The sequence below is a fragment of the Callorhinchus milii genome, unplaced genomic scaffold, assembly GCF_018977255.1.
Source record: "Callorhinchus milii isolate IMCB2004 unplaced genomic scaffold, IMCB_Cmil_1.0 Scaffold2, whole genome shotgun sequence".
Classification (NCBI taxonomy): Eukaryota; Metazoa; Chordata; class Chondrichthyes; order Chimaeriformes; family Callorhinchidae; genus Callorhinchus; species Callorhinchus milii.
Window position 1 is genome coordinate 78,962,816 of NW_024704743.1, and position 12,780 is coordinate 78,975,595.

At 39.3% G+C, this 12,780-nt stretch overlaps 1 protein-coding gene across 1 annotated transcript in view; it reads left to right on the forward strand.

Annotated features, from left to right (window-relative positions):
• Positions 1-12,780, forward strand: part of fer1l6 (fer-1 like family member 6) — a 65,774-nt gene that overhangs the window by 34,180 nt on the left and 18,814 nt on the right. Inside the window, exons 23-32 of the mRNA XM_042346997.1 lie at positions 663-812; positions 1,543-1,653; positions 2,421-2,582; positions 5,418-5,592; positions 7,551-7,666; positions 8,116-8,232; positions 9,025-9,076; positions 10,393-10,511; positions 11,091-11,222; positions 12,212-12,337. Coding sequence (XP_042202931.1) covers positions 663-812; positions 1,543-1,653; positions 2,421-2,582; positions 5,418-5,592; positions 7,551-7,666; positions 8,116-8,232; positions 9,025-9,076; positions 10,393-10,511; positions 11,091-11,222; positions 12,212-12,337 — 1,260 coding nt within the window. The remainder of the gene's footprint in view (positions 1-662; positions 813-1,542; positions 1,654-2,420; positions 2,583-5,417; positions 5,593-7,550; positions 7,667-8,115; positions 8,233-9,024; positions 9,077-10,392; positions 10,512-11,090; positions 11,223-12,211; positions 12,338-12,780) is intronic.

Below are 12,780 nucleotides of genomic sequence, written 5' to 3' on the forward strand. Positions count from 1 at the left end.
TATCTTTACGAAATGAAAATTGCAATGTTTCTTAGTAGATTCAACATGCTTTAGGATCCGTTAAGAATCACTGCAATTTTCAGTCGATGATTGGAAACTGACCAAAGATATGTTAAAACATCCACCTGATAAACAAACTTTCACCTCATAAAGAGCTGCCATGAAACAATATAACACCAAAACAGACTCAATGCACTGAATGATGTATTTCCTATGTTATAACTTTTTATCCCCTTACTCCAAATGATAGTGAAACTAAGCTACAATTCATAACAGATTAGATGTGAGAATTTCAGATCAAATCTGTCATAAATCGGTTATGAAATGGCGGAATTTCAGCCTATAATTATCGACTGGTTTTAGGTCTGAATATCCCCTGGTTTTTGCACAATGCTCTTTTCAGTGGGAGCTTTGAAAAGAAGTCTTTGATCAAGGCCAAGCGAAAGCATTGTACAATTTTAACAGCTGAGTGGCAGCATCTGAATGCTGATTTAAAGGATACTGGCTGAGTTAAGCTTGCACTCTATTTTTAGCAAGCAATCTGTCTCCTTCAATGCTTTACAATGTGCATTTCACACTGTTAGGCTAACACCGCTCACACTTGTGTTTTAATGAGGTGTCTTGGAAAAAATGTGCCTTCACTGTTACGATCTCTATTCTAGGGTAAAGCAGAGTATATTGGCAGCACTGTGGCTGTTCCTGTAGTGAAGCTGGCTGATCATAAGTATGCTCCACCTATGCTTCAATACTATCCTATTTACTGTGGTAGTGTACCTGGTGGGGAGCTCCTTGCAGCGTTTGAACTTCTGCAGGTATGGAAGTACTTGGGTCAAGTTTTATTTTGTCTCATAAAGTTGTTCCAATCCCTTCAGTTAAACTCTGTACTCAACTTATAATATTTTGCATGCTTTGGGAAACCAACCTAGTAGCAGAATTTTGCCTACAAAATACACAGTCACTACACTGTACATCATACTTCATATCCTGTGAAGCACTTTGAGATGTCCTCCTTGCATGAAAGGTGCTATATCAATTACAGGTATTATTTGTTTTTAGAATCAGCAATAAATGGGGGCAAGGGGTGGGGGGAGGGGCAGTGCAAATTGTGCAGAAGCATCATAGTATTACGTCCTCACTGAAGTAATAATAATCCTTGTATTTGATATAGTGCCTTATCACATATTTGAGACGTCACAAGGTGCTTCACAGAATATTCTGTAAAATGGAGTGACTGTACTTTTTGGGGGCGTAATACGGCAGCCAATTGCGCACAGCAAGTAAAGATGACCAGATTTAATTTGCCAAAGCAATTTAATGGATGAGTACAGATCCACACAGAAACACACACAGGGGAGGGAGTGGGTTTGCTGAAAATAAGAATCTATGAATCTTTTGTTGTAATTGTGTATGATTGTTCGCCGACAAAAAAATACAGTTACTACACTTTACAGTATACCCTGTGAAGCGCTTTGAGATATCCTCCCACCATGAAAGGCGCTATATCAAATGCAAGGATTATTATTATTTATTGTCTGCTTTCAGATTCCCGCAACAGGAGTTGAACATCTTCCTCCGTTTGATGATCCTGATGAAAACCAGCTGTTCCCAGTGCCAGCCAGCATCCGTCCTATACTGAGCAAATATAAAGTGGAGGTAACGTATGGAACAGAGCCAGCAATCACAGCCATCTCAGAAGAAGTCTTTTAGTTTGATTATATTTACTCTGGTTTATTTATACTATATATGTAAGTTTGTTTCTTGTAAATTATCCCTCATCTTCAAGATGCCTGGTCTAGACCCTTTGGTACCATAAGGCCAGGTAGGCTCACTGCCTCTATTCTCAGTGCACCTGTCACCTGCTGAGATGCCAAACACCCTCCTAGTCTGACACTCCCCTTTAGGTTTCGTTCCTCCTGCAGGGTACAAAGAGATCTGCAGGATCAATTACAGGCCCACCTCTTCATATCTCACGTTACTCCTCCAATCCTCTTCACCATCAAAAATCTATTCAATTTCCTCTTGAACATTATAGCTACGCTTTATTACACGTAGTGCAGCCGGTTCAATCAGCATCTCCCCCATCTGATGCAGCACTGATTGAGAACCAAAGAGCAGGGATTCAACCTTCATTCATGCCCAGTCTGTGACTTTAGCATTACCGAGCTCCTCTTGTCAGTGCTACTGTTGTCACACAATATTCCTGAGACCAGAAGAAATTAAGGGATGTTTTCAATGATGAATTTAAAATAAAGAAAAGGATTGAAAGTTAGAGAGGTGATGATGCTTCCTCTTGGTGTAGGAATCCATCACAAGGAGGCATAACCCTAAAATCAGAGCTAATATGTTAGATTGATCTCCTGATCTCAACCAGGAATCCACCCAGCAGGGCACGTGTTTATCTTGTGTTGTGATTCTTGCAGATCTTATTTTGGGGTCTCCGCGAGCTCAAACGAGTGCAGCTCCTCACCGTCGACCGGCCTCAAGTGTTTATAGAGTGCGCAGGGAAAGGAGTCAAATCGTGTGTCATCCAGAGTTACAAGAAGAATCCCAACTTCACAGTACAAGGAGACTGGTTTGAAGTGGTACGTGAACAATCACCTACTACATGGTAGTGAAATCTGCCTGTTCTTGTCACAAATGTTTTAATAGCCTAATTTTCACTATTAGTTTCACTAGTTAGACTCCAGCAATAGCCCAATGGACTCTTTGGGGTCGCCAAGGCTTAGCTCTTGCCAACCTGTGCCTAATATTTTCTAGAGTTAGGTAAACAGACGTGTCCCTCCAGGGAGAGAGTGCGCATTCCAGTCCAACAATCTATCTCTGGGATTTTCATGTGTAGGTGGGATGCACGGACATTTCAGCTTGATTTGGATACTCTTGAGCATGGTGATGGGTTTCCACATGTGTCAGACACTTGGCTGACAAAAAAAATTTTCATCCACTATTTCATAACCTAAATAGAATTAGGTTTAATGTGATTTTTTTTCAAACATGTATTTCTGTGACACTTTCCTTACTGATTTCTATTGACTGGGCTCTGCATTAGGTAGCAGGGCAGTGAAAAGAGTAGGCGAGAAATCATTTGACAAGATATTCAAATGAGTTAGATGTAACCAGGACTGTGGAGTCCTGTAGCTCAGTGGTTAGAGCGCTAGCCTTGCAAGCGAGAGACCTGGGTTCGATTCCTGGCAGGGTTCCTTACTCTACACGCCTGATAATAATGCCTCAAGAAAAAAAACAATAACGATTTGGTCACTCAATCCACGACTGTTTGTGGGACACTGCTGTGCGCAATTGGCTGCTGCGTTTCGCCCACAAATATACAGTCAATTCACTTTACAGTATATTCTGTGAAGCGCTTTGAGACGTCTAGAAGACGTGAAAAGCGCTATATCAAATGCAATGATTATTATTATTATTATTTCCCCAAAGTATCAGTGTTTTAGAAGAACAGGCTGTGTCACTAGGCAGCCTTTGCTTTGCAAATTTCTTCCACATCAGCAACATCAAAGATGCCTTCACTGCCTTTGAAGCTCTTCTAACGACTATAATCAAAAATATTCTGGTATACATTGTGTTGAAAATATTATATTTTTAGCTGTGAAGTGAGAAAATTGGGCTAAAACACACCAGGATCAATTTTCACCTGTAGTGTTAATTAGCATATTGATGAGAATTACATCCATGTGATATAAGAACATAAGAATATAAGAATTAGGAGTAGGAGTAGGCCATTCGGCCCCTCGAGCCTGCCCCGCCATTCGATAAGATCATGGCTGATCTTCAGACCTAACTCTAATTACCAGCCCTATCCCCCATATCCCCTAATTTCTCTATTTTTTAAAAATCTATCAGTCTCACCCTTGAAGATGTTCAAGGACTGAGCATCTACAGCCTTCTGGGGTAGTGAATTCCATAAATTCACTACCCTCTGAGTGAAGAAATGTTTCCTCAACTCTGTTCTAAAAGGCTGACCCTTAATTTTAAGACTGTGACCCCTGGTTATAGATTCTCCTACCAGGGGAAACAGACCCTCAGTGTCTACTTTATCCAGCCCTTTAAGAATCTTATATGTTTCAATAAGATCCCCCCTAATTCTTCTGTACTCTAGAGAATATAGCCCTAGTTTATTCAGCCTATCCTCATAGGTCAGTCTCCTCATCCCAGGAACTAACCGAGTGAATCTACGCTGCACCCCCTCTAGGGCAACTATGTCCTTTTTTAAATAAGGAGACTAAAACTGCACACAACACTCTAGGTGCGGTCTCACCAAGGCCCTATATAGTTGCAGCAAGACTTGCCTACTCTTGTACTCTAAACCTTTTGCAATGAACTCTAACATGCCGTTCACCTTCTTAGTTGCTGCTGCACCTGCAGACTAACTTTTTGAGACTGGTGTACAAGGACACCCAAATCCCTCTGAACACTAACACTATCTAATCTCTCCCCCTCTAGAAAATAATCTGTTTTTCTATTTTTTCTACCTAGGTGAATAACTTCACACTTCCCCACATTAAATTCCATCTGCCACCTACTCGCCCACTCCCCTAGCCTATCTATATCCCGTTGCAATCTTTTTGCATCGTCTGAATTTATTGACCAGTCCATAGATAAACCACTTCCCTGACTCGGTCACAATATTTAGTGACAGTAAAGAAATAATAACCTCCTACTGCACCATGGATTTCCTTGGTTGGGCCCAAAACTGGTCAAACATTCAATTGTTGGTTTATGGATTGTTGCATTGGAGTGCGGATTAACAGCCCTAAGTATAGCTGGTATTTCCCTCCAATGCTGTGTTCCAAAAGCTAATAAGTTAAGGTCCTCCACGCCAGCTTTACTCCAAACCATTGTGGTGGAGTTGGGAGAAGGGGGGGTCCAACACACACATCAACTAATGTGTTAATTAACATGTCAAGGTTATAATGTTTGTCCCACTATTTCTGAAAAAAAACGGTTTCTCATATCTCAGTCTTGCTTTGCGAAAGAATTCTTAAAATGTCATAGGGGTAGAAATTTTGTATAAGGTCAATAATTCCGTAATAATAGTTCAGTATTACGTACAGCATCTTTGGTGTTGTCTGACTGTATTAGTTAAAGGCAATGCATGATGGTGAATGGAATTTTTACCCAAAAGGGAGGTAAGAACTTTAACCATACCACTGGATAAAAAATATCAATTACTTACTTTTCAGCATTGGGAATCCTATAAAATAATCAATTACAGGTATGTACACAGGTGGGGATCAAATGGGATGAAGGGTCTCGTGTAAATCTCTCTTGTGATAAGCAGTGGCCAGTTAGTTGCATTTGTTTCAGTTGCTCGGTATATTGTACTGAACAACTATAAAATTAATACATTTTAAGGGTATTAATTTGGAAATGTGAAAGAAACATGTGACTATTTATTTTAACAGGAACTTCCTGAAAATGAGCTCCTGCACCCTCCTCTTGGTATCTCCGTTGTGGATTGGAGAGCTTTTGGTCGCAGTACTCTCGTGGGAACGCACACCATTAATTCTTTGAAACAATACTTATACAAACCTACTAATCGTCCTCGACCGGCAGTGATAGAGGCAGAGGGCGAGAATGGTGAGAACACCTGAGTTCTTTTCTCAAACTCTGTTCTCAGTCAATTAGAAGCACTCCGAGACACTACGCCACATGAAGACGCTACCGCTATATCAATGCTAGTTGTTGTTGACATTATTGTTGCTGTTGTTGTTGAAACAACAATTAATGATACTCCTAGTCTTGTCACCACTGATCGTCATATAAATGGACTTTATTTTGGCCAATCTTTACCCGATTATAATAAATCCATTTTATGTTATAATGCATGTAAATTGGATTTGTGTTGCAGCTAACAAAAAAATCTTTTGGGAGCTGAAGTATGACGGATTTTAAATTATTTTACACCTACTGTATATAATGCGTTCATCATTGGAGTCAGATAGCAGAGGCAGAACATTCGACAGTAATAGAATTTTGGGAACTGAAGTTGCATAAAACGTTATTTGTACATAGCTCATGATGTAAAGTGCAATCTCCTCTCCTCCAACGTAGCTTTTTCACTCTTTATCTTTTATAATCCTTGCATTCGACATAGTACCTATACTTCAAAATGTCTCAAAGTGCTTCACAATAAAATTGCTATCAAGTACAGTCACTGAGTTTGTAAGAAACTGCACCAGCCAAGGTATCAAGGATGCCCCGTAGGGAAATGACCAATTTATCTGTAGGATTTTGGGAAATTATTCCTTTCTCTTTTTAAATAGTGTAATGGAATCGTTAACGTCCACTGAACATGCTGAGGGGAGGGGAGCTCATTTTGATATCTCATCCAAACAAAAGCATATCCTTTGCCGCCAATAGTTCCTTTTGTCACATATTTTTCTTTCATTCCTCTTTCCTGCATTTGATATAGCACCTTATTGCATCGTCAAAACATCTTGAAACATTTCACATGGTTTCCTGTAAATAGTGACAGTGTAATTATTTCTGTTTGATGTATTTACGAAGAATGTACAGCAGGGAATCAGCCCAACCAGTCAGAGCCACATGAATCTTCACCGATTCCGTACTCCTTTCCATATCCTTCTGTTCCCTTCTTCCTCATGTGAAGGTCTAGTTTCCTCTTGAGAATGCCTCTATACTACAGTATCTGATTCAACGACTGCTTCAGGTGGTGTATTTCAATCATTAGGTTTCTTTAGGTTATTTGCTTCTTCTTCCAACTTCTCCTCATCCCTTTCTTTCCTTTCCTGTTTCCTGTTTTGTTACTGATTGATGTTGCGCCAAGCCTGTGGTTTATGCACAACAGAATCTTTTGCACAGTCTTGGTTGGTTGAACAGAACACAGTGATCTTAAGTTGTGAGAGGAAGCTATTTAAACAGAATTGAATAGGGTCTTGGTTACATCTCATAAATGCATTATCCAAAACATGGACTTGAACATGGTGCTCTGATCCTCAGTCTGATTAGTAGCTCCAGAGGCATGAAATTCCAATTACTCTTAGCCTTTGAGGCTCTTTTGAATTAAAATTTATGATTGTACAGAATTGCGGCAAACTCTTTAAGTTCAATCTTAATTCGGAGGCGGTTTCTTTTTAAGAACTGTTCAATCGTCTTCTAAAGACTTTTTTAAGAATTATCCATAATTGTGTGTGATCTTAAATCTTAAAACAAAATGGTCTTAAATGCTAAGATTATGGACTTTCGGGCTTCAGGAGTTAGAGGAGAAACGGGACTGGGAAGAGTTAGATTCTGACTGGAAACTCAGATTCAAATTATGAATTCTAACAAGAATTTAAAAGTGCTTAAAAGGATAAAGCATTTTACACTTCAGTGACAAATTTCTTTTCATTCCTTGCACTGTTAGTTAAGCACTTTAAGGTGACTTTCCGATATGAAAAGCTCTATGTAAATACTGGACATACTTTAGACTTGAATCTCCTAATAATGAATTTTCTTTGAGTTTGAGATATCAGGATTTGCAGTGATGTTTACATAATATTAAATGATTTACTAAATATGGGTGTATTTTCTAGGTGCCATTTTCGCTGCACCATCAGAAATAGAAACACAAGTTGCTGAAATCTCTGTAAATATTGAATCTGAGACTCTATCTGAACCACCAAAGATCACCGCTAAATCAAGTGCAAAGGTAAATTAACTTCCCTTTACTACTTACCTTTCTGTAAGTTGTTCCCTGGTATTAAAACATGGAACTTAACTAGTCGCCAATATAGTAACAGAGCACACAGCAGATTTTAGGAAGACTGCATTCTTTACCAAATAATATTGTTAGTAGAAAAAGGAGTGATGATTAGCCTCAGAGTGAAATTGTAATTCTATATCTTTCTGTGAGAAGTATCACCCCAAATAATCTTGATTGATGGAAAGTAACAATTGATAAAGTATCATTAAATGACTAAATACAGTAGAGAGACTGATAACCCCAGTAATTGGTAAGGCCATATTGTGGAAATGAGAATATTGCAGATAATAGATCAACCCACAAATTATAAATTAGCTACAGCACTAACCAAACTGTTCTTCCATCAGGAATACATAGATTGAACCTGTCTTATGTTGCATTTTGATTTATTTCAGAAAAGGAAGCTGTCACGAAAGTACACCACGAGGAGGAGAAAATCTGGCATTGATGATGGTGAAAACGTTGTGGACTGGTGGTCAAAATACTACTCGTCCATGGAGAAAGCTCAGAAGGTTTGGTCAACAAGAGGGGCCATTTCATCAAATGCTTGTTTGTTAATCATCTAATTCAGGACACTTGTAATTCTCTCTGTATACATGGATCTGCACACAGTTAACACAACTTTGGAACCACAATCTAAAATTAACCCCCAATGCATTGTCAAGTGCCAAATTGCCATTGAGTTTTGGTCACCACGACATAAGGGGGCTGCCCAGGTACTAGAGACAGTTAAAAGGAGATTAATGGGGATGATACACAGAGTTAAATAAATGAGCATTGATTAGATGAGCAAGAGCTCTTCAATCTTGAAAGTATTGAACTCAGAGGAAACCTTATAGAGATTGCCGGCAGGGCGAAACCTTGGGCAAGTTTCCTTACTCCACACGACTAATAATAATCCCTCCAAAACCAAAAACAATAATAAATTGGTCATTTTCAATCTACGACTGTTTGTGGGACATTGCTGTGCACAATTGGCTGCCGCGTTCGCCCACAAATATACAGTCAATTCACTTTACAGTGTGTTCTGTGAAGCGTTTTGGGACGTCCTCCCGACGTGAAAAACGCTATATCAAATGCAAGGATTATTATTATATCATTATTCTTTGGAAATTATTGATTCATATATTCTGCATGTATTGTTGATGGGGTGCTAATGTTCAGCATTTTTGACAGAAATGCCTCATTGCCAGAGTCACAGGAGAATTAGCAAATTGTTAAACTTAAATACATCACGTAGTACTTCTTAGAATTTATACAATATATAGAATTGACCACATGTCTTCATTTATGTCTCTGATCAGACAATTTTGAAAGAAAGAAGCCAGGATCTACAAGATGATGAATTTGAAAATAGTAAGTAAATGCTTAGAGCAAAACAACTCTGTGCAACCACACCTGCGAGGTCTAACTATAGCCATTGTTATCAAATGTAAGTAGTGGTATGGTTAATAGTGTTGGTACATTTTGTACATTGAGTTGGGATACTTTAACTAACTCTATTCCACTGCAATTTGGTTTTGGGGGTGATGTTTGCAACATTTCGGAACTATCCTAAGTGTTAAATTATCATCCACAAGATGGCAGCACATACCTCTGGTAAAGGGTTTATCCCTTTTCAGATTGAAGCCTCTGCCGTGTTTTTTTATTTTTGGCATGGTGAATATTATTGCAAATTGTCGGCCTTAGTGTGACCTTTAAGTTTTCTTTGTGTCGACCATGTATTTTCGGGCCTCGATGTGCCGAGGAGGGGTGGTAATGTACTGCCTGGCCAAAAAATGCTTTTCATCGATTAGCCCGGAGGCCTCGACCCTCGCCCGTCCGTTCATGTGAAGAAATACCGGGTCTCCATTCCACAAACCAGTAGCCCACCACCAAGGATTCACGGGTACAGAGCCATGTTCCGTCACTCTGTGCCGTAGTTTGGAATACTCCTGAAATGCTCCATTGACAGATTTCTTAGGATTGTGAACCTCAACACAAAATTAGTGAGTAATAAAGATCAGCATATCAGCATATCAGCATATCAGCATATCCCAACAACCATTGGGATAAAATGTTGTGAAAAGTCCAGTCCGGCTTTGCGTAAAGTGATAATAATTATTACAGAATAGATAAAATGGCCGCCTCTGACATCACTTCCTGTACACTGTGGCTATGTGCTCTGTGTATGAAGCACCACTGGTGTCACTTCCTGCGCACTGCACTTCCTGTTATGTTCAGGAAGCACTGGAAGCCAGAAGTGTGTTGTTATTTCTATTATAACATGGGGTCCACGGAATACACAATTATAAACAACCTGCACTAGGATACGTTATAACAGAGCTGGATTGTATTATTTTATTATTTTAATGATTATCCTCCAGTAGGACAATTGCATTTTTTTCAACTGATTTGGTTTTGTAAATCATATTTGGAAGGGAGCAATATTAAAGGGTGTAGAACAGAGCAGGGAGTTGGGATTACAACAACAACTTGGATTTATTTAGCGCCCTCCACGCCAAACGGCATCTCAGACCGCTTTAGATTAGATTAGATTAGTTCGGTCCAGTGGAGCAGCCAGCACCAGCAAGGGCTTTACAGGCTGAATGGCACTGTAAATTCTCTGATTCTTTAATGTGACTGCATTAGTAGGTGATGCTTGTTACTGACCCCTTTGCCTTCACTTCCAGAACAGGAGACGAAGGATACACTTATCATCAATGTGAATGGTGAAGACGGCGAGAAGAAAAAGGATAAAATTGTCAGAAAGAAATCCAATGTGGTGAAATCTAGTTTAACAACTCTAGAGGTACAGTCATGCCTATGAGGTTTAGATATTACACTATGGACCTTGAATATGTTATCACATTGAGTGTGAAATTATTAACCAACTCATTTGAGGTTTTTTTATTTGAAAGAAAGGAGGAATTAAACAAAGGATGCTGAGAAAGGGTCCATACATTATACTCCCGAGAGCATAAAACAATTTCATTCAAATTATCAAGTCAGAGAGCAATGATCATTGTTGTCATAGGAGTCAAAAGCTAACCAATATGGCGAATAATGGTGCACCTTTTTCTTGAGTAGTAATTGTAACCGTACAGCTACTAGTAAGCTTCTCTGTATCATTTAGCCAGGATCACTCTACCTGCTTATGACTTTGATTTGCAGGGGTTAAGGAGGACATCTCCACATCTCCATCCCTCCCCTCACCACTCTCTCTCCCACCCCCAACTCCACCCCCTGACTGATCCTTCTTCTGATAATTCTTGAGAGGGTTTTGAGTAACAATTGTATTTTGTGCTGATTACCTGCTTATCTGGCGAATATGTTGGAGTTTTGCTCATGAACTTTATGAAGCCATGAACTTGTGACTTGTGCCCACCAGATCTATGACAAAGAATTGGAAGCAGAATTTGATGACTTCAGTGACTGGGTGCAAACATTTGATCTCTTTCGCGGTAAAGCAGGTGAAGATGACAGCAGTCTAGATGATGAAAGAGTTATTGGAAAGTTTAAGGTGTGTTTAAGTATTACCGTGCCCAAGATGTTCCAGAATATTCAAAATGTGATCTCACCAGTGATCTTTACAGAGATAGAATAACATTTCAATTTCTATTCGAGTGTCCTCAAGATGCAATAGATGGGAAACATTCAGGGAATGATCACTAACTGCACCCAAATCCTATTCCTTTCACTTCTGCTAACGGATGCTCTTTAATTTTTTACACTGATCTGTTTCTTGTTGCAAAATGAATTACTTAATATCTGTCTGCATTAAGATGCAGCTTCCATTCCCTGGCCCATTAGTTACATTAGTCTGGATCTTCTTGCATGTTGTTTATCCTCCTTATTGCCTGGGCTGACAATTCCATTTAGTGCTGGGGAACGCAGCATTGTCTGAGGTGCTGGGCTCTGAATGAGAATAAACTGAGGTCCCATCTGCTTGTTCAGCTGGATGGTAAAGATCCCATGTCCCTCATTGTAAAGAGAAGGGAGTTTCTCCCAGTATTCTGACCAACAAAGTTAAAATATGTTGATTCAATTGATGGCTGTTTGTGGGATATTGCTGTGTCCAAAATGGTTGTCACATTCTCATACAAATACAGTCACTACATTTTACAGAAATCTCTGAAGTGTTTTGAGATATTTCGACTTGATAAATCGCTACATGAAATGGAAGGATTATTATGTTATCATAATTCGCAGTTGTAACAGAAGTCAGAAATAATGAAATAGGATTGAAAGATCAGCCATGAATTTATAAAAGAGTAAGAACAGGTTTAACAGGCTGAATGGCCTACTCCAGATCATGTGATGTTAAGAGTGTATTAATGAGCACTGAATCCAATGTACATGACAATGCATCCAGTAGTTTCAAAATTCAGATATTTAGTAAGCTCTAGATTGTGCAGAAGCTGACCCCTTTGGAAAGAAACATGGACATTAATAGAGGCACTGTAATGTTCTATAATGCTCTAAAACTTCTTTAATTCCCTTTTGCTCCAGGGTTCATTCTGTGTGTATAAATGTTGTGACGATGATGTGAATGTCACAGATGGACAATGCAACCTTCTCCTTGGATGTCCACCAAACATCTCTGTCAAAGTATTGATCAGAGTCTATGTTGTAGCAGTAAGTAACACTTGCACTTTACTTCCTACTTTACTTCTAAGTACGGTCACAAGAAAATCGTTAACAAATATCCAGTGTGAACAGTGCCTTTCTCTCAGATCTCTCTTCATGCACAATACAGAAACTATCGTGCTATGTTCAAGCACTGCACCAAGGACCAATTTGCCAAAGTTATGGTGAACTTTATTAGAACAGCCATTCTATCTCAATGCATCTTTTCGTAAGCATTTGTAAATGTAATATTGTTCCCACTTGTAGTTCCTGATCCCACCAGGACATCAGATTGTATTATCGCTCCTGCTGTGCAAAGATGGATATGACAGTAGCAAGTACCACCACAGTGATCGTAGCAACATTTTAAGTTTATACAGCTCCTTTCATGTCAGGAGCACATCTCAAAGAGCTTCACATAACTGACTCAGAGCCTGAGCTGGGGGAGAGGA